The sequence below is a fragment of the Carya illinoinensis genome, chromosome 3 (genome assembly GCF_018687715.1).
Source record: "Carya illinoinensis cultivar Pawnee chromosome 3, C.illinoinensisPawnee_v1, whole genome shotgun sequence".
In the NCBI taxonomy this organism is placed as follows: Eukaryota; Viridiplantae; Streptophyta; class Magnoliopsida; order Fagales; family Juglandaceae; genus Carya; species Carya illinoinensis.
The window spans coordinates 7,729,536-7,756,565 of NC_056754.1; the positions used below are offsets into that span (position 1 = coordinate 7,729,536).

General features: G+C 36.9%; 5 protein-coding genes across 9 annotated transcripts; 3 read left to right on the forward strand and 2 right to left on the reverse strand.

Annotated features, from left to right (window-relative positions):
* Window positions 1–3,449: 3,449 nt before the first annotated feature.
* Window positions 3,450–5,721, forward strand: LOC122302997 (F-box/kelch-repeat protein At5g15710). Its single transcript, XM_043114513.1, has one exon. The coding sequence runs from the start codon at window positions 3,969–3,971 to the stop codon at window positions 5,283–5,285; it is 1,317 nt and encodes a 438-aa protein (XP_042970447.1). The 5' UTR covers window positions 3,450–3,968; the 3' UTR covers window positions 5,286–5,721.
* A 3,047-nt stretch (window positions 5,722–8,768) lies between these two features.
* On the forward strand, window positions 8,769–10,874 carry LOC122305635. 3 transcript variants are annotated; one of them, XM_043118220.1, is made up of 5 exons: window positions 8,769–8,961; window positions 9,082–9,134; window positions 9,239–9,395; window positions 10,002–10,069; window positions 10,224–10,874. In XM_043118220.1, exons 1-5 carry the CDS (start codon window positions 8,850–8,852, stop codon window positions 10,560–10,562), a joined length of 729 nt encoding a protein of 242 aa, XP_042974154.1. In that variant the 5' UTR covers window positions 8,769–8,849; the 3' UTR covers window positions 10,563–10,874. The 3 variants fall into 3 exon arrangements, with proteins under 3 accessions (XP_042974154.1, XP_042974156.1, XP_042974155.1); XM_043118222.1 differs by having other exon boundaries at window positions 10,002–10,057; XM_043118221.1 differs by having other exon boundaries at window positions 9,248–9,395.
* Window positions 10,875–11,007: 133 nt separating this feature from the next.
* On the reverse strand, window positions 11,008–13,557 carry LOC122305634 (GDSL esterase/lipase 7-like). Its single transcript, XM_043118219.1, has 5 exons — window positions 13,169–13,557; window positions 12,864–12,991; window positions 12,223–12,471; window positions 11,488–11,743; window positions 11,008–11,347 (listed from the first exon to the last, which is right to left on the reverse strand). The coding sequence occupies exons 1-5, from the start codon at window positions 13,410–13,412 to the stop codon at window positions 11,133–11,135; spliced, it is 1,092 nt and encodes a 363-aa protein (XP_042974153.1). The 5' UTR covers window positions 13,413–13,557; the 3' UTR covers window positions 11,008–11,132.
* A 1,485-nt stretch (window positions 13,558–15,042) lies between these two features.
* LOC122302999 (calcium/calmodulin-regulated receptor-like kinase 2) lies at window positions 15,043–20,987 on the forward strand. The gene is made up of 8 exons (XM_043114518.1): window positions 15,043–15,377; window positions 16,970–17,366; window positions 18,472–18,625; window positions 19,329–19,455; window positions 19,783–19,868; window positions 19,949–20,020; window positions 20,181–20,384; window positions 20,482–20,987. Exons 2-8 carry the CDS (start codon window positions 17,035–17,037, stop codon window positions 20,782–20,784), a joined length of 1,278 nt encoding a protein of 425 aa, XP_042970452.1. The 5' UTR covers window positions 15,043–15,377; window positions 16,970–17,034; the 3' UTR covers window positions 20,785–20,987.
* Window positions 20,988–22,402: 1,415 nt separating this feature from the next.
* Window positions 22,403–26,388, reverse strand: LOC122302998 (phosphatidylinositol 4-kinase gamma 5-like). 3 transcript variants are annotated; one of them, XM_043114517.1, is made up of 2 exons: window positions 26,209–26,388; window positions 22,403–24,791 (listed from the first exon to the last, which is right to left on the reverse strand). In XM_043114517.1, the coding sequence occupies exon 2, from the start codon at window positions 24,504–24,506 to the stop codon at window positions 22,608–22,610; it is 1,899 nt and encodes a 632-aa protein (XP_042970451.1). In that variant the 5' UTR covers window positions 24,507–24,791; window positions 26,209–26,388; the 3' UTR covers window positions 22,403–22,607. The 3 variants fall into 3 exon arrangements, with proteins under 3 accessions (XP_042970451.1, XP_042970448.1, XP_042970449.1); XM_043114514.1 differs by having other exon boundaries at window positions 22,403–24,800; XM_043114515.1 differs by having other exon boundaries at window positions 22,403–24,800; window positions 25,734–26,388.
* Between the last annotated feature and the right edge of the window lie 642 nt (window positions 26,389–27,030).

The window sequence follows — 27,030 nt, forward strand, 5'->3', positions numbered from 1 at the left end:
AGATTATGCAGAACATTGGAATGCGGAGGTTTGAAGACCTGTTATCATGCACTTTTCAGGCGAAGTAATGTCTTGAAGACTTGTGCTGATTGTACTCTTTTTCCTTCGCTAAGGTTTTATCCCATTGGGTTTTCCTTTGCAAGGTTTTAATGAGGCAATCCTAAAGCACTCGGCGATACACATGAATACTGTATTCTTTTTCATTTGCCATTGGTTTTTTTCCACAGGGTTTTTCCTTGGCAAGGTTTTAACGAGGCATATTCTTTAAATATGGTCATCCAAAGGGGAAGTGTTATAAACTATCTTGAATTGTATGACCACATTTATCTAGTCGTCAAATGCACAGTGTATAGTGCCAGCATAGTACAACATAGTAACTGACATAGTGAATGGTCGACATATGCACAGTGCATAGTACCAGCATAGTACTGCATAGTAACTGATATAGTGAATGGCCGACATATGCACAGTGCATAGTGCCAGCATAGTACTGCATAGTAAGCTAGCATAGTCCTCTTTGTACGCCTATATATATATCGTTGAATTTTTTAAGAAATTCATAAGTTTCATAACTTCTCTGAGCTCTATCTCTCTCTCTCTCTCCTTTTAGAAAGTTTTATAATAAATCTATCTCTCTCTTTCTTTTTCGATAGTTTTATAACATCTATTAATTAATTGCTAATTCCTAAGTTTTCGGAGAGTTGGTTGATTCATGCACTCTCTCTTTATGTTTTGTTGGCTATTTGGAAAACCAAGGGATATATTTCAGTTAACATTAATTTAAAGCGAGTTCATCCCTTTTGGTTGTTTTTTATTTTTCAGCTGTAGCAAAGAATAATGTATCAGGTTTGAGAGAGAGAAAGAGAGACCATAGAGAGGGATTGAAGATGTCTGTATTTTTCCTTAATACAGCAAAGAGAACCGTGGCCACTTTTGTTGTTTGTATGGAATCCTTTCAAGAGGGGCGCCTCATATGGCACGCTAGTAATAAGCCAAAAAAACTTTTACCACATTAATACATTTTCAAGTAGAAGCTCATTGAAGGTGCGAAAAAAGCTGTGCAATTAACTAAATAGCATGTTGTCAAAGTTTTGATGGGGGCAATCAAAGAAGTGATAGAAAGGTGTAGTGGCAAAGTTGAGAAATGATGTGAGAGCATAAGACAGGAGGAGGAATAAGTTTTTGAGATATAGAGAGTTTTAATGTAGCATTACTAGCAAAACAAGGATGGAGAATGCTGCAACATCCTAACTCCATGGCTGCTATGGTTTTTAAAGAAAAATATTTTAAAACTTCTTCCTTGCTAGATGCTAAACTGAGGCATAATCCTTCTTTGATATGGAGTAGTGTGTAAGGATCTGTAAAATTGTTAAAGGAGTGATTGAAATGAAGGGTGTGGAATGGCAGATCTGATAAATGCAAATCTTGAAAAGAAAGAAGCTGAATAAATTTGCAACATCCCTCTTAACAAAGTGGGATCAGAAGATAAACTGATATATGATCCATTAAAGAAAAGAACGTTCTCTATGAGAAGTGTTTACTTTATGGAAATTGAAAAAAAGAGATTATCCAAATAAGAATCATATATGGCACATGCGATGGATTTGAGGTAGAAGAATATTTAGAATCTAAACTTGCGAGGAGTGGTGAAAATTTTCCTCTAGAAAGCAATAATGACTTATTTGCAACAATGAAAAATCTATTCAATGGGAAAATAACATAAAATCCTTATTGTCCGATTTAATGTAGAGAGAAATCTGTAATGCATGTATTATGGCAGTGTCCAACAACAAGGGATGTATGGGCATAGTCACATAAGACAATTTCCTCAACTTGTGGGAAAAAATGATGGAGAAGTCGAGAGAAGAAGATTTGGAGATAGCAACTATTACGTTGAGGAAGGACGTGGCTAAGAAGAAATGAGTTTATTTTTGAGAAGAGTTTTAGAAGTCCCAACAAAGTAATTTTGTTAGCAAAAGCAGGCCTTGAAGAATTTCAGAAAGCACATATAAAATTAATGGCTACTGCAACTTTATGTCAAGACAAACTGAGATGGCTCTCTCAATAAACAAAACAAGATCATGGGGGTAGGAAATATAATTCGAAATGAAAGAGGAGAAGTTATGGTTGTTACATCTCATAAGAAGCCTTATGTCACTCAACCTGATTTGGCTGAATGCCTGAGTCCATGGCATACATTGGAGTTATGCAAGGATATCGGGTTTGATATGATAATTTTGAAAGGGGATGCTCAAGTGATCACAAACGCTGTCAAAAGTGAAGTGGAAGATTTGTCTTATCTTGAACATATTATCGAAGATATAAAAGTTGTTCTAAGAGGTAGATCATAATAGAGAGTACAATATACGCACAAAGATAATAATGTAGTGGCACATATGTTAGCAAAGGTAGCATTGAATCTATAACCTAAGCTGGTGTGGGTTGAGGAGGGGCTGATTTTATTTCTTGTCAGTTGTTCAAGAATGTGTAATGTACAAAGTGAGTTCGATGAATGAAATATACTTATTTTATCTAAAAAATAAATAAAAAAATAGAAGCTCATTGATTCGAAAAGGAAGATTTATATATGTTTTCAAGTTTAGATATTTGATTATTCTTTTTATTTATTTGAATAATGTTAGATACAATTATAAAATGTGTAAGTCTCTGCACTCTATTGGAAAAAAAGTAAAGTTTATCATAAAAAAGTTGGTTTATTCATGTGATTCTCATATTTTTCCTAGAGTAATGTTAAATATAATCGTAGAATACACAATCTCAGTGCAATCACTTTAAAAAAGAGTGAAATTCATTATCAAAAATTTAAATTTTTTTACGTGGATCTCATATTTCTCTATTTATTATTCTTCTATTTTCTTATCCATAAAATCATTTTGTTTGGGCTTGCTGATGTGGCATATTTTCATTAGACATTCATGTGCAAAATATACATCCTTTGCAGCAATATATACTCACAAAGAGGGATGCTACTTATTATATTATACCACATATTTTATATATATTAATATTATATATTTTATTTTATTCCTGTTAAACTAATTGAGTTATTTTACTTATTAACTATATATCACATATTTATTATAAGAAAAATAAAAAAATTAAAATAAATATGATATGTGATGTGTGATATATAAAAATGACAAATAGAATTATTCACTCACAAATTCAAGTGTCTTGCTATATCTACTGCTTTTCCAAGCACCCGCGGGGAGTTACCATTAGGCATAAGCGAGTCTTTATTTTTTTAACATATAGTTTTTTAACACTTTAAAATTTTATTTTTTTAAAAAATATTTACAATATCATTAAAAAAATAATTTCTTAACTGCAGAATATAAGGAATGAAGGAAGGAAGAAAAAAGAAAAATAAAGAAAATAAAAACTTTATTTAAAATAAAATAAAATAGTGAGCGATAGATCCCAGATTCCCAGCTACCGCTGGTAGAGGTGACTATATCATTTTCCCAAATTCAAACCCGAACGGTGGCAATAGAAATCACTCACAATTTCAATGAGACACGGGGGTATTTTTAGGTAAGCTTTCTACGCTAGAAGTTTACTTGTTTGAGCTCTGACGAGCTCTCCTCATCAAGCAATTCCAGTCGATTCTTGAGCCAAAGGTACTTTAATTCAAAACTTTGAGCTTCAGTTTTGTATTTTCAGATTGATCTGGGCTTAAAAATCTGGACTTTCGTCTCAATCATTTTGTAGAGTATAGATTGTTTCTTCACACTCTGACTGGAAACTAGGGTTTCTGATCTGAACTGTAATGCCTGGTATTATTCACCGATCCTTTGAGTTCCCAAAATTTATGTTATTAGGTTGTCTCAGTTGATGCTAGAAATCGATACTTAGATTTGAAATTTTGGATCTTCGGGTGTGGTTTCCATGACTTACGGTTTGCATTTGGTGTTTGGCTTAACTATGATTTCTGAGATTTAAGTCCCATGGACGGTATCGGTGAATCTTCTGAATCTGCATGTGGAGAATCTAGTTCTCAATCGAAGAAAACTGGGTCTTTTCGTGAAGATGATAACTGCCCTAAACAAGTGTCACCCATAAGGGGCGGTGGCTCGAGGAACACTAGTCCACTGAGTCGGGTGGGATCAAGGAACACTAGCCCTTTAAGGCAGAAAGTGATTAAGACCAAACCACGTGGATTAGATGAGGAAAGGGTTGCAACTTTTGGTAAAGCAGTTCACCCCGATGTTCAAATGGAAGATGGTATATGGGCAATGTTGCCTGAAGATTTGTTGAATGAGATTTTGGCTAGGGTTCCACCCTTTATGATCTTTCGCCTACTCTCTGTTTGTAAACGTTGGAATTCAATTCTTCAAGATAGTAGCTTTCTTAAATTCCATTCACAAGTTTCATCTCATGGACCTTGTCTTCTAACATTTTGGAAGAACTCACAGACCTCACAATGCTCGGTCTTCAGCTTGCCATTAAAAACATGGTATAGGATTCCATTCACTTTTTTGCCACAGTGGGCATTCTGGCTGGTTGGTTCTTCAGGCGGTCTTGTTTGCTTTTCTGGGCTAGATGGGTTAACTTTCAAAACTTTAGTTTGCAATCCACTCACACAAACTTGGAGGACATTGCCGAGTATGCACTACAATCAGCAAAGGCAACTGATCTTGGTTGTTGACAGGATGGATCGATCGTTTAAACTCATAGCCACTAGTGATATATATGGTGACAGATCTTTACCCACTGAGGTATATGATTCAAAGCTCAACAGTTGGTCACTTCACCAGGTGATGCCTGCAGTTAATCTTTGCTCTTCAAAGATGGCATATTGTGACTCCAAATTGTATTTGGAAACCCTTTCACCACTTGGCCTAATGATGTATCGAATGGATTCGGGTTGTTGGGAACACATTCCAGCTAGGTTCCCACGGTCATTGTTGGATGGGTATTTGGTTGCTGGAACCCAGAAGCGTTTGTTTCTGGTTGGAAGGATTGGTCTTTACAGTACGCTTCAGAGTATGAGAATTTGGGAATTGGACCATGCAAAAATTATCTGGGTGGAGATTAGCAGGATGCCACCAAAGCATTTCCGAGCTTTGTTGAGGTTATCAGCTGAGAGGTTTGAGTGCTTTGGTCAAGATAATTTGATCTGTTTTACATCTTGGAACCAAGGGAAGGGCCTTCTATTTGATGTGGATAAGAAGGTTTGGTCCTGGATTGGTGGCTGTGGTCTTCAGTCATACAACAGCCAAGTTTGTTTCTATGAGCCAAGATTTGATGCTGCTATCTACTGATGAGGAAATTTTTCACTGCGGTGTCCAATTTTGTCAACTACATGAGATTTATGAGTTGTTAGCGTCTTCATTTGGCATCTTCTCTGATTTCTTTCTTCTGTGCATCCGTGAGAAAGTTTTTTCGCACTAAGCTGGTAGCTTCATCATCCAATTTCATTGAGCTTTATGTGCTATATCGGCAATAAAGGTACATGCTGAAAAGGACAAAAAACAGTGTTCTTGGTGAGAATTTGGCAATGCAAGGGTGATATAACCTAATACAAGGGCTCTGAAATCCACAATGATTGAACCGGGTTGTAGTTTAGACAAGGGCTAGATCCTTAATGAAAGGGAAGTAAGAAGGCGATTTTCTTTCAAAATCTTGTAAAATATTTTTGAAACTGATTTGTACATGGAAGCTGCATTTCACTAAATTTTTCTATACCTTGCTCATTAATCAAATAGTGCAACGGTCTTTTTTTCTTTCTTTCTTTCTTTCTTTTTTCTTTTTAATGGGGTCTTCACTGTTTCTTTATTGCATTATGTTACTAAATGGATATTTGTCTGTCTTTTTCCTGTTACCATTTTGATTTGCATTTGTGCGTGATTAGTAACCCTCGTGGATCATTAATTATGATTTTTACGGTTCTCAATTGTTCTCTCTTGTTCCAAACTTGTTTTTCATAATTGTTGTTTTGTGGACTGCCATTGGGCTTTCTTGCCTTCACTGTATATGTATTTATTATGCTGTCACTGGCTATGCCAGTGCGGGAAGGATTCCACAATTTCTGGTACTTGTATAATTTTACTACTAGAGTTTGGTTTTCTGTGGCGCCTTGTGCCATTATTCAAGGGCTTCAACACGTATACCCCATCCGTGGTAGGGGCAGCAGGGATATCAGATGGCCAGATGGGCTTTTAGGGTAGTCATAATTCGATGCAATAATATTCTTATATGATTGCTATATTTTGGACTGATCTTATTAACAAGTTGCGACCAGGTTCTCTCGTCCAGGTTGGTGCCGGACTCTAAAAAGATGTGTTCCTGTCATGCATTTTGAATTATGATCATCTACCTTTAGAACTCAGCAGTTCGTAAATGATTGATAGTAGAGTATTAGGATGAATGTAAAATCACCTAGTAAGGTCCGTAGGTAGACCTGGGCGGTGGCGCTGGCAAATGTGATCTGCTACATGAACTATGTTTCAGTGCCTGACCTCTAATCTGCTGTTTAACAGCTTTAAACACTCGCAAGAAACTTCTAAATTTGGTGCATGAGTGTAGTCCAATCATATAAACTAAACTCCTTGTTTAGGAGCTCAAAGCTTTGTTTGAGTTGATTCTACGATGTTATTCAGCTGTTTAAAAATAGAAAAAGAAAAAGAAAAATTGTATACACCTGTCCACGTTTCATGTGACAATGTTCTTGAAAGCCAAACAGGTTTTCTTCACTTTGGAAATTGAACAATCAAAGTGTAACAGCTGCCCCCTCGAGAGTAACACCTCAAAAGCTACATCTCCGTACATGGGTAAAAATCCTAAGACTTTTTATGTGGATGCTGTCCTTACTTTCCCATTCTATTATATCGGAGTGCTCGAAATTAACATATCAGTTTTCCTGAAAAGAAGAAACCCAGATGGGTTTGAGAGTGTTCATTCTGGATCAAGAGCACAAGAAGCGTGATTATCTGTTCAGTGAAAGATTAGTACAAGTAATTATTTGATTACTAGTAAGATCCAAAGAATCAAAAGACAAGGCCTCGGTAAATGAAGCCAGGCAGGCAGGCAGGCATGCTTGCTTTCAGTATCCATGTGTCGACTTTTCCCTTTTGATATTGTTCATCTTATAATTTACTTCCCTATGCACACACGTATCGGAAAATAAATTAGCTAGGCTTTCCAAACATTCGAGATTTTTTCCAGCGAAACATGTAAATCCTAGTCATAACTTTGAGGGAGATGCTGTTGTCGGTTAAAACTTAGTATCAGCTATGTATTTCTTCCCCGTTACGTACGTGAGCTGTCCCACCGACCTTGTCGTTTCTGTTCTGAAAGGAGCAAGCAGTAGCATCGAGTTGGAGGTCTCGACCTCGTGTTCTAAACTCTACCCTCGGCTTTATTACTTTAATTAATTAAGTACATGTTTTTCACGTACGTCGTAGGAAGGTGGCATGATTTAGCAATCCTATGCAGAATTACTCCTTGCCCATTTGCGAATGGTCCCCGGCCGGGTGCTTATTTTGATGCTAATTTGCCTAGGCTACCTTCATTTGTTGCTTAATTACTTTGTCTGTTTGTTTGTTTTTTTTTTTTTTTTGAATTGTGTTTCTTTACGAGAAATACTAAATTCTTTAGCCACAGGGGATTAAATAAATTTTTTTTTACAAATAATACAATATATCGAATTGTAAAATTATTTTTAATATAAAATAAATTTAACAGATTACGTGAAGTTACGTCAGCTAGTGAATTTATTTTTATATAATCTTATTATACTTGTAGCATTTATTATTTATTTATTTATTATTTTATTTATTTTTTATTTTTTATGGAGAGGATTTGGTTTATAAACTTGTAAGATTAGACAGTAGTATTACTATTTCCGATTAAGAACAAATTTCATGAAATGATTGAGGCCCTCAAGGCTCAAAGCATATGTGCTTTATGCAGCATGCTTTTGGTTCGTACTTGATTTGCTTCCATTTTACACTTTAAAATACCTTTATATTCCTTGTTAGTACAAGAGCAGTAAAAAAAAAGAATCCCTTCCACAATCACTTGAGCAGTCACCCGATATTTCAGGAATTTTTTCGAAAGTAATTTTCAGCTTATTCATGTGACCGTTCATAGTATTTTTAATTCCAATATAAATAGTGCTTAATTAAGTTATAATATCCCCTATATATATTCTTCATATTTTATTTGCATATTGACTATATGTAGTTAAATTCCTCGAATACCTCTTTTTATCACATACTTTCACTCAATTTGAATATATGTGTACAGTGAAGACCGAATCTCTGACTCAGATCTTTGCGAGGAGTACTCATATATATATATATATATAAAGCTATGAACTCATTTGAGAAAAGAAGGAAAAACGGTCTAATTAATTTATGTCACGAGATTTTTCTACGTTGGAGACTCATTTTATTAATTTTTGTTTTAATTAAAATTTCAAATTCTATAATCTTTAACATATAGAGGTGAAAAATTAAATTTTTTGTAAATTCTTTCTTATACAGATAGCATTTCTCTATATCAAGTTTAAGCTAATTAAGAACATTGATGAAAGAACCAGTAGTACAGAAACCACGTTCGAAGTTTTGAACCAAAGAACACTGTTTTTTTCCTTGTTTGTTGTTAACTAGGTGTATCAAATTATTAATTCATATATTTCGAGCTTCCCCAGGATTTGCACATACCCATAAATAGTAATTATATATATTGTATGCGACCAGGTGTCGGAAGTAACCTAGCTAGCTAGCTAGTTTTAACTTGGCTTTGAACTCTATAAAACCTACACTTGTTCTCCCAGTTTCCCCTGTCTGATCTGCTGTTGAACAACAAGCATACCCAAGAGAATGAAATTTATAAGAAACTCAAAAATGGTGTACCTAAGGTTTACTAGCTTTGTACTCGGTCTTCTCTTTGTTATGCATGCCCTTGGGAACTCTTCTGCATGCACTCATCAAGGTAGAGAAAACTTCTTCGCCATATTCTTTTTGATGAGAGTTAGCAATTAATATCTGAGTTTTGAGAAGGTTATGTGTACTATGAATCTATGATCTATTATCCTCCATTTTATGTATGTAGGTGAGGAAGGGCTTGCAGTTGCAGCAAGAGGAAAAAATGTTGCGGTTCCAAAGGTAAATTTATTGTTTCATCATGATTTTTAAAAGTGAATATATACATGATACGTATTAAATTATATATCTATGGTAAAATCTGATTAACCAAAGCTTAAGATCAGTGTCAACAGGGAGTACTGCTTGATGGTGGTAATGCTCTCGGTTTGAGGAAAATTGGGTTTGGAGGCCGAAGGAAAATGGCGGAGCAAAAAGTCTCGAGTAAAGAGATAGAAGTAGAAGGTAGAGTGAATGGAGCTGGGACGACCTCAAAGATTTCAGGTGCAGTCCATTGTGATGGAATAGTACAACTACTTGGTCTGGGAGTTAAGGGGGATTTTAAAGTAAAATGTAAATTGGGGAATAATGATATTACTCCTAAGAAGCACATGAAAGTGTCTGGTTTTCTGGGTTTCACTGCTGATTATCAGGGGCCGAAACGCCACACTCCAAAACATAATTGAAATGCTGGATAGCTAGCTTCATGAAAACCTTAATTTTAAGCTTCCTTTGTTTGCCTTCCGAGAATGTGGTCATCGATGAAAATATATATATGTGGATGTGGATGTCATACTTGTACGTACGTAATATATATATATATAATTTGTTTCTAATATTATGTGTGAAGGAATCTTCATGATGTCTTGATACTTTGTAAACTTAATTTTGAATTCGTGTGATTTCTTCTAATATTCCAAGTTCTTACTACGGGAAATTGATGCATTAATTGTTGATCTAATATAAATATATATATATATATATATATATATATATATATATATATATATAAGTCGTACGTACGTAGTTTACGACGCGTGTTGATGATGATTGCAGGAGAAGTGGCTAAAACTTCCTCGTTCGTTATGAATATTTCTTGTCTTAATGCAGGAAAGGACAGTAACGCTTCCAAGAATTCTCCAGGAAGATCATCTCAAGATCATAAAGTGAGTGATCAGGTCTCTCGCTCTCTTCTCCCTCTCGCTCTCTCTTTTTCACCACTCCTTGAACTAAAAAATATGAACATGTCATAAGATGAACAACATCGTGATATGTCATTTAATTTTCTAGTAAGTTTCACCATGATAATACTTTATTTCATGTTCAAACCAGAGTAATAAGAACACGTTACCAAAAGCATCGAAGTCTGCCGGTTTGGGAAGTCCTAGGAGTAAGCTGATCACCGCCCATTTCCCGAACACCAAGCCGGAGAGCCCTCAAGATTCCAAGGCAGTGCCAACCAAAGCCAGCTTGGGGAGTTCCTCAAGGTCTGACAAACCAATATTCTCTCAAGAAACATATCATGATCAAACTACTGCCTCTGATCATCAGAGAGATGAAACCCAACGGCTTCTTGAGGCAACCAAAGAGATTGTGAGCCTGATGCATAAGGATTATGGGAAAATGGCTCGGCGTCCCCCACCCTCCAACAATCATGAGCCTTGGCATTGAGTAAATGCCAAATGGAAAACCCTAGATCATAGGTTTTGGCTCACAATTTTGCCCCAAGTAGGAAGTGAATCCCCTAATTACGTACCTACATATATATATAATATCTTCTTCTTCTATTTTAATCTTTTTCCTTGTTTTTTAATGGGTCACAGACTCACAAAGACGAGCTCGCATAGGAACTAAAACTGTTGTTTGCTGCTTTGACATGACAATCAGAATTAGAAGGTGCCATAGAAGTGCTGTACATCGATCCAAGTGTGGTTCATAAACCTTTTGGTAATGTGAAGTTAGACTAGTTTTGTTTGTGAATTACTGACATTCTACATTATTAATTACTTCGATCGTCTTCATCTAGCTAGCTAAGGTGGCTTTGGTTTACCAAACATTCCTATATATCTCTGCGTTCAAAATGGGAATAAAAACTAAAAGCTTGCTCGCTGTTACGTACTGCCAAATTAATCAATTAATGGCTTTAATTTGGACTAAAATATATTATAAAGGCAACCGCATTATATCTGAAATCACACCGATGTACATACGTGGTTCATATAAATGTGTATGGGCAGTACTTTAAAGTTGTACGAGCTCCTTAATGTTGAATGGGGAGCAAGTTGATGTATTGAAGCATCGGGCTGCTATGATGGAGGAAACAGCTTCTGTAAAATGAAAGGCATCCCAAAAGAAGTATTTATACGCATCAGGGCAGCGCGTTAGCAGAAATGGAATGCACCCAGAAGTCCCATTTTCCCAGGTTGTACAACATGGGGAGCTTGAGTCCGCCAAGCCTGTTAAATATTAATGCAGATCGTAGTATCGTACCGATATTATTAGAAAATTTATGATCTATTAATGGCAATGCAATTCATTGTGAATTAATGTGATTCCTTAATTAGAGAGGGAAAAAAATCATGTTTTACGTACGTACCATATTTAGATGGATTTCTGATGGCATCATAAGCAAGAAGATTAGCTTCGCCAAGAACAAAGGTTGAGCCTTGGAGAGTGGATGTCAAATTGCTAAGCAATGCTGGGAGCCTCTGATTAAAGAATGAGACAATCTGATTCGTTTCATGCACACATGACTGTCCGCTGTGCTTCTGTGTTCTTGTAAATGCTGGGATGCATCCAATGGGACCGATTTCAAATATGACTACCTTCCTGGCTCCTAAACTATATAACCTCTGCGCCACGCCAGTACATGAAAAAAGTTTGTAAAAACTGAAAGATAAATGAGTGAATGGAAAATCTTCTGCTTAATTATAAACAGTAAGACCTATCTTTGCATGAGATAGTACGCATATAACAGTACTTTGAGCATGATTGCTCCGCCTTCCACGTTATCTATATGGCATAATTTGATTTAAAAAATAAATTATAAAATTTAAATTTTATAAATTTAATTATATCACGTAAATAATATAGGGTATAGAGACATTAAAATAACAATATTGATCTTTCGAACAGATATATGATCATCTATTACATGGCATAGTACTAAACAAACATGCTAGTAGCATTCATTCTAATTAAGTTGGAGAGAGAGAGAGAGAGAGAGAGAGAGAGAGAGAGAGAGAGAGAGAGAGAGAGAGAGAGAGAGAGAGAGAGAGAGAGAGAGAGAGAGAGAGAGAGAGAGAGAGAGAGAGAGAGAGAGAGAGAGGACCTGAAAACCCTGGGCGAGGGTATCCATTAGGAGTTGAGCGAATGGTTGGGGAGGGTAGTATTTACTTGTGCTGTAGATATCGGGTTCAAGGTAGTTGTTGATGTAGTCATTGCTGCCTATGGAGAATATAAATATGGACTTTGACAAGTACTCTGAGAGCTCGTTTGAGCCCTTGATATAATTTGGCAACTCTGACTTGACCGTTATTTCAAACAAGTCGATCTGATCATTTAAATTCAAGCATTTTCCCTGCAAACAACAACCATCAATCAACCATATGATAAATTAAATTAGCAATGAGCCTCTGCAATTTTTATTTGCTTTAATTTTAATCAACGTACGTACGGCACGTAATTGACATCATGCCAATTTAATTAATTGTTCTCACACTTTACGTACGCAAAATGATTCAAAAAAAAAAAAAAAAAATTTACGAACCATTTTGTGTTAACATCTAAAGCCATGATCATATATTAATTTAAAGCATCGATGCAAGTAGTACTCATGCATACACGTAAATTATGGCTATTTTTTAGATCTGTATATCATTTCCGAAACAAGTGATCGATCAGGATCGAAAACAATAAGAAACAACACGTACATTAATGAATGCATTATGATTTCTTTTCTTAATTACTTACGAATACGCTTCCAGATTCCGGAAGGATGCCACAAGACGCAGACGCATAGTTCAAACCTGTAAGCTGAGATGCAAGTGGTCTCTCTATACTCATGTAGGGTGGAGAATATGGTAGCCCAAGAAATTCAGCTACAAGGGATTAATTAAGACAACAAATTAATTCAGATCAGTTTGAAAACTAAATATTCGAACAGTACTACTAATAGATAAGTACTGCTAGAACGACGTTTATATATATATATATATATATATATATATATATAAATCTGATAAATTACAGGCCGCGAGTGAGCGTGGAATATATACCTATATAATCTGCGACTGTTCTGCCATTGGTGAATCTTCCTGTAGCTCCTTCGGCAAAGTCTACACCATAAGGCAGGTAATCAGCTTTAGCCAACGTGGGCAACACATTGTTATTGCCGCTATCCAACAAGGAATCTCCGAAAACGTATAATGCTGGTGCCAGTGGCAAGCTATGGATCATCACCGGTGAAAGAAAATGAAGGAAAATGAATGATATGGTCGAATTCACACTACTTTTTTTCATTCCCAATTAGGAGTAATATTTATATTAAGAATATTTCTAAAAGAGAAAGGAATGAAAAAGATTGATGTAGACAAATGATCAGATCAGGTTGTAATTAATTAAACAATGATAATTTAATTATTATGTGTTTTGAAGGGCAGGAATCCCATGAAAGGAAGGCTGCAGAAACAGAAAGGTCACTAGGGAGATCAGCTTTAAAAGACTTGCAGGAAACTATGCGAATGACATACACACGTCAGTACTGACAGACATATGGCCGCGAGGAGTTTAACTTGTTAGTTAACTCTTTTGACTAAATATATGGACAAGAAAGTTTACGTTAATGTACAACTTGTACGTGGCTGAAGCCTTAGTTGACTTGCGAATTTGATGAATAAACTCAGGTTTTTTCTGTCTCAAATTAGACCCGGTTTGGATGCATGCATGCTTAATGATCCAATTCCAATTCGCATATATATATATACATGATGATCGGAAACGGCCTCCGGCCTCCCCCTCGCTTTGCGCGGTAGTTCAGGTGGGAATTACCACTAAATTCCCCAGCTCGCTAATTTGCAATGATCGATGGACGCATGCATGCAATCCAAACATGCATGATTTAAGCGCATCATGAGTAGTACGTACGAATCAAAAGGAAATGAAAACTGAATATATAATTGGCCGGACCAATACTTGTATATATATGATAATAGGGTGTGTTAAAGTTGGTTTTTTTAAGAGAATCGATTTTTATTAATAATCGAAGCCATTACTTACAGCTTATTATACAAAATCCCTTTTTGCCCACACGTACAGCTTATTATATAAAATCCCTTTTTGCCCACATTTTAACTCCTAATTTCCCCATTTGATATAAAAAGAAAAAGGCTATGTTTGGTTATATAGTTTAAGTTTCATTAACACTGGGTCAATTTTCTTGCGTGTACACACACACATATATATATATGTTAATATGTGTGTGTGTGTGTATATATATATATAGCATCCAAACGGCCTGTCACGGCATGGAATTTGCATATATATTACTCCTATGCAATTTGATTTCATCTTTGTTTCATTTCATTAGAAGCGAAGAGATCGAGATGGCACTCGTATTAATTGCAAATTAATATATCTAAGGCCAAAAAGAAAAAAGAAAAAATGCCTTAGTACCGTTGCATATATGCATAGATAAATAAATATTGAATATTTCCTTGCAGTATATAATTTTTTAACTTATTTGATCAAGAGATATTTCTTATCTTATTTCTATCAAATCTAACGGCTTTGACTCCGTCAAGTTCATGTCAACCATCGATTATCGTCAGCTATTAAATAAATTATATTTTTAATTCGGCTGACGTACCAATCCATAAATGTCAATTTTTTAATTAAGAGGGTAGGTTTTGTTTCTGTTTTTGTTGTTGGCTTTTTCTTTTCCTTCTAAATTACTATCATTCAGTACCTTTTATATCAACTACGAAGCCTAGAGTCGTTGGCATGCATATAGCAAGGCATTGAAATGTCTGTTACTTGGTTTGATTTGGTCTGTTTTTAAACTTTGAAAGGTTAAACAAAACAACCAATCAAGGGGGTAAAAAGAGTCAACCAAAAAGCAAACAACTTAAGAAACTCAGTTTTTACAGGCCTATGTTTAATGGACGCACCCATCTACGGCCACAGGGACAAAGATTAACAGGCTTTCCCAACTTGTTATTCAGCAGTTGAAGCACCTAAGCCTATGGCTATCCTGTTATTCCTTTATTTTTGTGGGCACCCTGTTATTCCTTTTCCGTGCGCTTTATGCTAATGCCACCAACTACCGCACTTCTAGTTCTCTCCATTCCCCTCCACAGCCTCTAAAGCAGACCTCTTGGTCACCACTGAGTCTTTACTCTTGACCCAATACGAATAGAAAGGCAAAAGAAGCATTTCTGGTTTAGGCAAATACCAGTGATCAAATTGCGGGAGTTTTCAGGGGACGAGGTACGTGCCATGGCTTTTTGCTTGCCTTTGCTTATTTTGCTCGGTTGAAGGGGTTGTTGGGTGTATACTGTCTTGTTTTTTCTTTGTGAAGGGCTGACTTTTTGGGCTTCATGGGTGCCGATGTCTTAAGAATCATGCTTGATTGTGTTTCTGGGCTGATTTTGGTTCTTGGGTTTATTTTGTTTTGTTTTCATTTTGGCGGGTTTGTCTTTATTAGTGTTCTTATTTAGGAGTTCAGGGGAAAAATATATTATTTTTCTGCTTTTTATTTAATTACTGTAATTGTCTTGATGACAGAGAATAATATGGGGTTTATGTGGATTAAAAGTATTGAAATAATACGAAAATGTATGCTGATGAACATTTTGTGGATACAATACAATTGAACATTCTATTGTTAACAATCATTTGATTGCAAAAGAATTACTGGTGGATATGGATTGGAGAACCAACCCATGTTGAGCAGAAACAGCGAGTGAGTTGGAAGAAAAGGACTCTCTGCAATAGATTTTGTTTTCTTCTCACTACTCATAGGCTACTGTTTTTTAAGAGAAAAACTCCCGGTGGATTCAAATGAACGAGTTTATTATGAGTCTAATGAATGATAAAACTCAGCTCAACCAACTAAGCCTTAATCCTAGTTAGCTTGGGGTTTATAAATTATAAAACAGAACAAAAATAAAACAAGAAAAAACGAAATTGTGCGGCTAATATAACCATTTTACTGCGCTTTTCCAATTTTAAATTTTGTATTGTTTGGAAAAGGTAGTAGACTCAGAGTTATGAGCATTGCATTTTAGATCCACTTTTTTTCTTAGGTAAGTTTAGATGAACTCATTAGGATTTATTCTGCCTGGTTTGCATCATAAGTTCGTAGCCTTGGATGCTTTCTTTTATTTATAATCCCAATTTTTAAAGCAATACAAATTGCTATGATGACTTCTAGTGGCCTTTGGCCTAAGCAGCACTGACTTCGGTGTCTCAAGGGTGAGATCTGTGTTCGAATCCCCCCAACCCTGTTGCCTAGAAAAGTTGTTATGATGACCAGTTTCCAGAATGCTACTCCATGCGTGCATGCAACACAAGAAAACCTAACCAGAATTGCTGATCTTTTTGTACTTACACAATCCAAGTTTAACTAGACCCCAACTTCTAATAAAAAAAGATTGAAACTGACCAGCAGTAAGTTAATCAACACTGATTTTCATGTTCTTCCATGCATTGGATTGCCATGCTCTTCCATACATTGCAAGGCAAGTTGGTTCCAACAATATATGCACATGTCCAAAAACCAGAAAACCTACAGGCCTCTTTACAGGTGTCGCCTGTAACTAAGCTTTTTCATTTATAATGCATTTGCATCAGTACATAATATTGTACAATCATCATTAATTACGAAAATGATGGTCCTCACATTTCTATAAATTTATAGTACCTGTGGTGTTTCCTTTGTTAGTTAGATGCTCATATGCCCACAAAGAAAAAAGGAGACAAATTATAATGAGCAGAGACTACATTCTAATAAGTTGTGATTTTCTACTTTCGGCTAATGTCCTTTGAGATCGTATAATTTTATTTTCATCTTATGACAGTGAACCTGTGGTACTTGAGCCCTGAAAGATGTTCTCAAAGCCAGAATTCCAAGAGAGACCAAAGAATGGCTCATCAAGCTGATTTGGTTATCATTGGCGTCTCAGTTGGTCTAGCCCTTGGAATTCTGATAGCTTCACTGATATTTTTTGGTATTAGGTGGTACAAAAAGCAAGCTCATCGTCAGCTAAGTGCAAATGAGCCTATCGTAACAAGCGGAACCCTTCCTATGCGCTCAAATGGCTTTGGTACAAGTAATGACTTTAGTGTATCTCTCACAAATTCGATAGCCCCACAGGGATCAGAAAGACTTTCAAAAAGTTCTCATGTTTATTGGTGGAAATATCAGAATAAAGATCACTTTGTTTCTGCATCAGGCATACTTAGATACTCTTACAAGTACGTGGATTTTGAGCTTTGCTTGAGCATGAATTTTCTTTGAGGGTATATGGAAATAGTTGATTTATACAATTGAATAAATTGGGATTGTTCTAAACGTATCTGAAAAGAGTGTAAAACAAGCCATTTGCTACAAATTTGATCACCACAATATCCCACCCTCTGTTGATCATGACCAATAAAACAAACAAATAAACTAACCATGGTTTCTCGAATAAAAAAACTACCTGAAACTTATTTTTCTAATACTGAGAAAACAGAGTCAAGTCAAGAAGGCACTGCCACCATCCTTTATGTTCCATTCTTTCCTGTTGCCTAGGTTTCGGCCAATCTGCAAACCAAGAGAAATAATTATTCAATCTCTTAACACAAATCAATTATAATATTCAGCAGTTATGACGGAAAAGATCGCCATCATAAGAGCCTCATTCATTTTAATTGATATACAACAATATAATCAAACCAACTAAGCAAAGTTTTTAGTTGTAAGTTTACCATATATATAGAACAGTTTGAAGGGGGGAAAACACACAAAAAATAAAGGTGACAGTAGAAGGGGAAAGTAGCTTAGGCAAGAAGGTTTGAAAGCGGCCAGGGGTGGGGTGGGGTTAATGTGATTCTAAAACTTGACATGACTAGGTTTTAGACTGGGTGAATTGGTCTTATCTTTCCCAAGTGCTTGCTGCTTTTGGTTTTAGTGAACAATGAATTTCTCTAGCAATTTCTGTTTTATTTCTCTCCTTCCCTTCTATTTGTTTAAATGGTACTCATTGAGGATTTTCTCATCTAGTAGAGGTCTTTCAACAGAGTGATCCCCTTTTCTTTTTACATACAAAATATCTTCTTCTTTTTTGGGTACTTCACTCTAGCTTGTGAGGTCTTTTTTGGGCACCCCCACCCAACCAAGAACCTAAAAGTAAGTTGAAAATTGATCAGTCGATGAATGTAATATGTGTGGATCAGTTGAAAACAAAATCTTGTAGGTGGTAACTGTTGCACAAGCATTGAGATGAGAATGTTGTCCTCATATAGATTCGGAAGTGAGCATTAGGATTGATAGTTTGCACCAAATATATGGTTTATTTAGCCCATCATGTTTTTCCAGGGATGTCCAGAAAGCCACACAGAATTTTACAACCATTTTGGGTCAAGGGTCATTTGGTCCTGTCTATAAAGCAACATTGCCTAGTGGAGAAGCGGTAGCTGTGAAGGTGCTGGCTTCTAATTCCAAACAGGGAGAGAGAGAATTTCAAACAGAGGTATGTGCTCGATTGGCCTAGGAAGGATGGAGTTCCTTCATCTCTCAAAATTTATGTTTTTTGAAAAAAAAAAAAAAAAGGTCCTGCCTAATATATGTGATATTTTAATTTTTTCCCTTTTATGTAATCCTATGATGCTTTGTGATAAAATATCTTCAAGAGCAAACACATTGACCCATGAAAGAGAGCTAAAATCTTTCAAAACTTTCACCAGGGGCATCAAGTTTAGTTAAGAAACTGCATCTCTGGATCCAAATTAAAAAGGAAGTCCCCTGGGAATGTGGCCATCCAAGGGGATTGTAGAATTCCTCTAAGCCTTTATACATCTGAAGAACTTTTGTGGCAAATGCATCAATTTTCAATTTGATATTAGAGAGAGCATCACAGTATCAAGAGGTTATTTCGTTTTTCAAGTATGTCAATATTATGATTACTAGTATATGTATGTACCTGTGAAAACTTGTGAAAAAATATCTGGCCATTGTATGCCCTTTCCTCTTCTGAGGAGCATCAGAATCTATGAATGGCAAACTATGCATAGAGTGGGATTTTGGTTTTCCAAGGTGAATTTATGTAACCGTGGTTTTCCTGTGCCAAAAGTGAGGTTTCTTTAATAATACTTAAGGGTTCTCGTCCTCTTTTTTTAATCATAAATCATCCATGAAGCATGTTATTTTTACCAAATTAGCGGATCATGATACAGGTATCTGTGCTTGGAAGACTGCATCACAGGAATCTTGTAAATTTGGTTGGATATTGTGTAGATAAAGGACAGCACATGTTGATTTATGAGTTCATGAGTAATGGGAGCTTGGAAAACCTTCTACATGGTAAGCTCATAACCCTCTTTAATATCTAGCTAAAGATTTTTTTTTTCATGGTAATTCTCTGCTGGAAGACATCTGCTCTACTTGAGAAGAGGGGAGAGAAGACATATACTGTCTGGTTGAGTTGAGCATTACAATTTACGTCGATGGTGATTGAATTTGACGGGAAAAGTTTACTAAAATTGCGTGTTTTTTCATGCTTATTAATTTCGCAATCATTTGTGTGAGCTGTTCTTTGGTAAACTAGCTGACAACATGACTAAAACTTCCCACTGAAAAGAGTTTGTGGTCATTCTTACCAAGAACCATCCTGCCATGCATTTTGCTTAGGTCAAGAAGAACAGATTTTGAGCTGGGAGGAAAGGCTTCAAATTGCTCTTGATATTTCCCATGGGATTGAGTATCTTCATGAAGGGGTATGCCGGATATTATGCATTTTTTCTACTGCATGAAAAATGTTCTTATTTAGTCTATTCATATGAAAATTATTGAACAGGCAGTCCCACCCATCATACATCGTGATTTGAAGTCTGCGAATATACTGTTAGACCGATCAATGAGAGCCAAGGTAAGCTAGTATACAAAAAAAAAAAAAAAAAAAAAGAAGGAACTTTCTGTTAAATCCATCTGTATTGGAGATTTTTAATAGTACTACTGAGATATTATATGCATCTTAGCCTATGTAGTTTCCACTTGCATGGTAGATAACATCTTTGTCATATTTGTAGGTTGCTGATTTTGGGTTGTCAAAGGAGGAGGTTTTTGATGGCCGGAATTCTGGTCTGAAAGGCACATATGGCTACATAGACCCAGTGTACATGTCAACAAACAAGTTCACAATGAAGAGTGACATCTACAGTTTTGGCATTATCATCTTTGAGCTCATCACTGCCATCCACCCTCAACAGAACTTGATGCAATATATAAATCTTGTGAGCTCTTAGCCCTCTGAAGTTTTCGTGTTTAATGTTTTACATTGTCAAACTTCTAGATTATAAAGCTCTATTTATTTTAATACTTTTTTTTAAGGCTGGAATGAGTCCGACTGGCATTGATGAGATACTTGATAAGGAACTTGTTGGAGAATGCAGCCTTGAGGAAGTGAGGGGGCTTGCCAGTATTGCTCACAGATGTCTGCACAAACTACCAAGAAAGCGACCTTCAATAGGAGAAGTTTCTCAGGCTATATTGAAGTCAAAACAGAGGCACCTTGTTAAAATAGATACCATGTCTTTTGCAGGCAGAGACATTTCACGAGCAGTGAGCCGAATAGAGGATCAACAGCTCGAGTTAAGTAAGATGGCCAGCTTGAAGGAGAGAGTGGCTGACTGACCACAAACGTCATATTTTTCCCTTTTTTCTTTTTCTTGTTCTACTTTTTTCTTTTTTCTTTTTCATTTTCTACTTTTTTTTCTTATTCATTTTTCTTTTTTAAATGCAACTCCTTTCTCCTTTGGGTGTTCCTTGAGTAATGCCAATGATAGCAATGGAAAACGAAGTCCATAGGGAAATAAATTGATAGCATCTTCTGCAAATGAGTTTTTCCATAGTCTCATTATCTGCCTTAGGTAGTTGACATAAAAACTATCTTAAAAACGTTTCATATTGAGTGTGACTGAAAGTTAAAAGATTTAAGGAAAAAAAAGTAGTATTGCTAACAAAAATTAAAATTCTCTCTCCGAGCGTCCATGTCATTGCAGTCCTAATCTTATCATCTTGCATTATTTTAAATCTGCGGGTCCATGTGTTCCTTGCTTTAGCACAAACTGCCAATTATAACCTCACTGGTATTTCGTCCTCCATTTTATGCTCAATTTTGTCTGGATTATTTAAATTTCAGACCAAACCAGAGATGGGTCCCAAGCCAGCTAGATCAAGAAAAACATCCACTTGGTAACTCCTGGTCATTGGCTTGTTTCTTTACGTTTTGATTAAAAAAGATATGTTGCATAAAATATGCAACAAATATAAGACATTGTACGATTAGTTAAGACTGGCCATTATATTGACAGCGACTCGTACTAGAAAGTGAGAAAGCATCTCAAAGAGAACATGAAGCGGCTCCTCATTTTGACAAGGATTCTGAATTGTTAACTGGTTAAGAAAGCATCACACCATAGACTCTAGATTTCAATTTGGCCAGAGAACTCCATTTCACCTAATCCTGAGATTTTCTTTTTCCACTCACCAGACAACATTTCATTTTTTCCTTTTATTTTCTTTTCTTCCTTTGTTTCCCCCAGAAAATTTACCTGCTGCCGTTTGACCTATTAAAAGTAAAGATAATTCATTCTCTCCTTATAACTGGTATTAGCATCACCTGCCAATGATCTGAATTGTACTATAAATATCATTGAGAATTGCTAACTAACCAACATATGTAGAAATCTGCAGGAAAACTTGTATCGCAGATTGCCTGAAACAGATTGTTTCTTGGGAACTAATTGTACATGCACTCATCTATGATGTTTGAGATATTACATGTATTAGTCAATTAGGTACGGAGGGAACACATTAAATTTCAATTAGCCAAAAAAAACAAACCAGCTCTGCAGTTCACTCATCTATGTGATAGAGATTTAAAGAAAAGATTGTAATTAGCACGTTCAATTCATGTTGGCTAGATGAGTTCATGCACAATTATTGATGAGAACAAGTGTAATGAACAATCTAACAGTAAGTTTGAGAATGTTGAATGTATCACTACAACAAAACCAATCAATTAAAATTAAGTTGAAAAAAGTAGAAGGAATTAGAATTAGCATAAAGCATTTCAGAATCCCATACAAAGAAAAAGCAAGCTCACATAGTTTGCATCTTCAACATACCAAGATAGTTATGTCTTGTCTTCTTTGGCGATTCCATATTCTGATTTATTCAACATTGTCCAGTCTTTTTATTTATTTATTTATTTATTTATTTGGGAGGGGGGAAGTTGTATACAGAAATCTCTAACCAACAGTGGAAAAAAATTTATACACCAGCCATATGGCGTGTTCTTCATTTCCATTAGCCAATGCACACACTTGCATTAGCCAACGTCAAGAGTTTTATTTATCTGACAAGAAGTCTACCATGGAGCTCTTAGGCTCCCTTATCATTCTAAGCAATGTAATTCTACCATATTCCCATACTTTTTGATCTCATAAAATGCCTCAAAACTGACAAGATGTCCCAAGTCTCTGTCTTTGCCTTTGACCGAGACTACCTGATTTGTGATTAGCAAAAGCCGGGTAAAGCAACCTGTGGAAATTCTCAAGAAATTGCAACCACTCCTCTTCACTCATATCTGCCAACTTTATGAAACTACTGCTTGCAGGCAGCTGCTCATTCACACTCCTGTTTCCAGATGATGTACCAGCCAAATACCCGCATTTTTTTACTCCACCCGGGTGTCGCCAGCTCTTCTCACCAACACTGATGTTTTTCATAGACAACGACACCTTTGAAAAATTTAGATTCCTGTCCCACATAAGGCCAGCATGTTCATCTCCCTTTTGAGGTGATTCATTCCCATCAAAATCTGCCACCTCCTCTTCTTCAACACTCTCATCTAACTTATAGAGTATATTTTGGTCATTCCCGCCCATTGATCCCAAATGAAATGTTGTTTCAGTAGTCAGTTTCTCTTCCATATTTGAAGCTAATCCCAAACCCTCTTCCTCGTAATCTATGTCAAATTGAAACTCATCCTTTTCTCCTGCTTTCACCTCAGAAGTTGATGTCTCCCCCTCTTCTAACAGTTTCCTGGCCTCCATGCATATTAGCTCAAGCACACTTGGCTCCTCCTCGTGGCCCCGAAACTCCCTACTCATCATCTCACCAATTTCAGCAAGACAGAGACCAAAAACTGCTGCTTGCTTGAGGAAAGTTGTGCAAAGGACCAAGACCCTAAGACATGCCTCTCGAATCATGGGCAGCTCCATTCTAAGCATTTCAGAATCCGAGAACGGGTCAAGATGATCTATGTACTCAAGCTCATCCTCAGAGAAAGGGATTGATGCCTGGGGCCAATGGATCCACTCAAAGTATGGGTCCTCCAAGCTCTCGGGTAAGCAAAGGCCATGATCAATGGGAACAAGCTCCACCTGACCTAAACTCCCCACCGCATCAAGCTTCCTAACAAGAAGGTTTCCTGCATGTCTGTCTGTGTTTAAAGTTCGGATATCTAAAATTCCTATCCTGTGCACAGCAGCAACAGGGAAACTAGAAGTACCATAATCACTAGCATCAAAATCATGAGGAATAAACTGCTGAAGAGATGCTATCTTGCTGACCTGCTTCCTATTTAGTTGCATACAATAACGATTCACCTCATCATTAACATTAAAAACCGAATGTGTGATCTTCACAAGGGCAGTAGAGGGCACATTGGCAAAATAGCCACGGTCAAGAAGGTAAGCCGCAACTTCTCTAAATCCCGTCTCTCCAACCCGCACCATACGTTTCAGACCAGATTGCCCAAGGGTTTTACCTACAAAACCTTTTGGGTTGTTTGGGGCATAAGGTTCCTCATCAGTTGGTTTCACAATAGCAACATTTTCACTGAGGGAATTTCTAAAATAATAAGCACCTCCAAGCCCACTACGAATGGGAATCGGATCAACACCAGCTTTTATTGCCTTCACAATGTCCTCAACCAGTTTTTTCATTGTAGAAGATTGATTTGAGCACCCTAATAACTCAATAGGGCCACCCTGATCCCTCTGCTGAAGATCACCTCTCATAGTGGGTGAGAGACAAGGTGTAGACGAGCTTCTGTGCAAGAAGTTCCTGGCAAGAAGAAGTGGAGAATCATTTCTAACAACACTCAGATCGTTCTTCAACACTGTATCACCACAAATCAATGAGCTTTCCTCTGTTGGGACATTAAGGGCAACCTGTAACTTCCTCTTCACTGTGTGGGCATTGTCACACCGGTCCAACTCCATACCCAAAACACAGCCAGATTCTGTTTGTACAAATACACGTCGCCTCCCAGAAGGTTTTCTTTCCACTCTATCATTACCACCACACTCGCCACCAAGAGGTCCTCTAAAGGTTGCAGCTGCCATCAGTATTATGTATAGGATGTGCGTATGAGGCCCAGATCAGGAGACGTGAAAGGAAGAGGTGAACTGTTTAACGCCAGCAGCAGAGGCCGTGGCAGCAGAGAGCTTTTCTCTCAGGCAGATGCCTAATTCAAATGCTGGCAATTGGAGCGAAAATGTTGTATAGTAAGCGATCATAATTAAACCAGTCAACTGCAAAATGCGCCTCTGATTCTCACATTGGAACAGCTATTCATTGATGCGATGCAGGGTTCAAAACAAAGAAAAATTGCTACATCGGAGAACCATCTGATAAAGCTGGGATAGAATAACAGAGTTAGTAGGATTTTTGGTAGAAATTACAAAACCATTGACAAGAAGAAAAAAGTCAAGTACAAAATTTCTTTATACATAGTTAAAAAAGAGCTGCTCGCTCTCTATCCAAGGAACACTCTTTATTACAAGTCTTGATTTTCTATTCATTTCTAAATTCGTCCCCAAACCCCCACCCCCAAAAACCCCCCAACACCACGAGAGAGAGAGAGAGAGAGAGAGAGAGAGAGAGAGAGAGAGAGAGAGAGAGAGAGAGAGAGAGAGTAAACTCTGAGTTTCTTATCCACTTGGTTCACATTTGCAAAATGCTAGGTCAAATTTTAGTCTGCAGACAAGCATCAAATTTCACAACTTTCAAGAGGGAAACCACAAATCCAAGGGATGGAATAAAAAATAGAAGAGAAATAATCGCACCAACTTATCACCATTTTAGCTTGAATAAAGTTGTACCACGACTTTGAGCAAGCATATATCCAACTATGCCAGGAATCATATTTATTTGGAAACATATCAAACTAAACAAGTAGATTGCCTTTTATAAACATAAAATCAACTATTTGACATCTTGCATCGTGCAGGACAATCGTTCTATATTTCAGCTGCCCCCTCTCAAAGAACGATAAGGCTTATAGTGAATTCAGACAGCGTAAGCGTAACTAATTTTTCAATCTAAAACTATCTTATTCAGATTTCACTACTTCAGAACGTATATTTTTTGTTTCTGATAAATTAGAACGTATCACTTTGAAACAGAAACAAACAATCACAAATTTCCTCGAACAATTTCGAATAAAATAAGAGTAACCCAAATGATTAGAGACCAAAACAAATTATGGAATACAACAGACTACTCTTAATAAAGAGGTTTCACAGACACTAAACACAAAATCCGTAACAGAATCAAAATACGATATATACTTTCAATTCGAAATCCAATGAGATTCCTCGCCCCTTTAGCCTTCTGAAAGAGCTGACAAATACCAACTTTCATTCCTAAAAATTTCTCAAGCATTCTTGATCATCACTTACACTTTGCTTTATGAAGATTCATTATTTTCCCGTCAAAATATGGAAAAAAATGGGTCCGAAAACCCATTGAAAATATGTTTAATTCATTTCTAGATAGAAAACTAACTACATATCAAAACGAAAAAATGAAAAATTTAAATACGACAAAAGAACATTACAAATATCAATAAAAGATAGTTGAAAAGGACCGAATTTTGCAGAGAAAAAACGCGCGCGCGCATGCACAGATTGTGAGGAAATTACTAGCTAAAGTTGAAAAAATGTTCACGATTCACATAGAAATCTCAAAGTTGGTTTCTTGAAAAATCAGAGATGAAGGATCGGGCCACGGCCGAAGTCGGAGAACCGAGAAACTCGAACTCACCGGATGCCCCGGGATCGGAGACTGGACGGCGGAGCCCCGCGGAGAGCAACTGCCGTGAACGAACAGCAGAGATCCGACGCAGTAAAAAAAGATCAACGGCCACGATTGGACGGAATCTAAGGTCAGTTCAGTTGTCCACTCTCCCGCTTTTGGGGAATTTTCATTTTTATTTTTTCTTTTGCTCATATTACCGGTAAAAAAGCGAAGCAGCAGGGCCAGTGACGTGAACACGCGCTCAGGATAAAGCCACGTGGTGATCTTGTGATGACGTGGCGAGATCTAGTTCGGTCTAGATACGTTGCGTTTTTGCGCGGCTTAAACCTGTATGCTTGCGGAAGACGATGGAAGCAACGCGGGAGATTACACGAGTACGACAGATACTTCAACGTGAATAACGCGAGCTTAACCTCGACGCTCTCCGCTCGAAGATCCCGTACTCGCTGACGGCCGCAAGGATATGACCTTCTCGGACGTTGACACCCTCATCAGCTCGAGTTGGGCAGCGCCATGAGCGTCTCTGTTCTCAAGTTGGACGGCACTTCCTTCGGAACTCAATGCCGCCTCTCATCTCTCGGCTTGGAATTTCGACGAGCACGTTACCGGGACTGAAAAAAACTTAGCATTTAAGGCTGGTTGATAATGCTTGTTTAAAAGATGTTGTTTTCTGCTGGTGAAGGAGATGTGGCGGTGATGAATTCGGCTACGGTGTAGATTGTGTAGATTGTAAGCTTGCAATCGAGGAGAAAGTGAGCGCGACATGGAGCAACCCCTGATGGATCATCGTCACATTTCATGGTGTAGAGTTTCTGATGTTTGATGAAA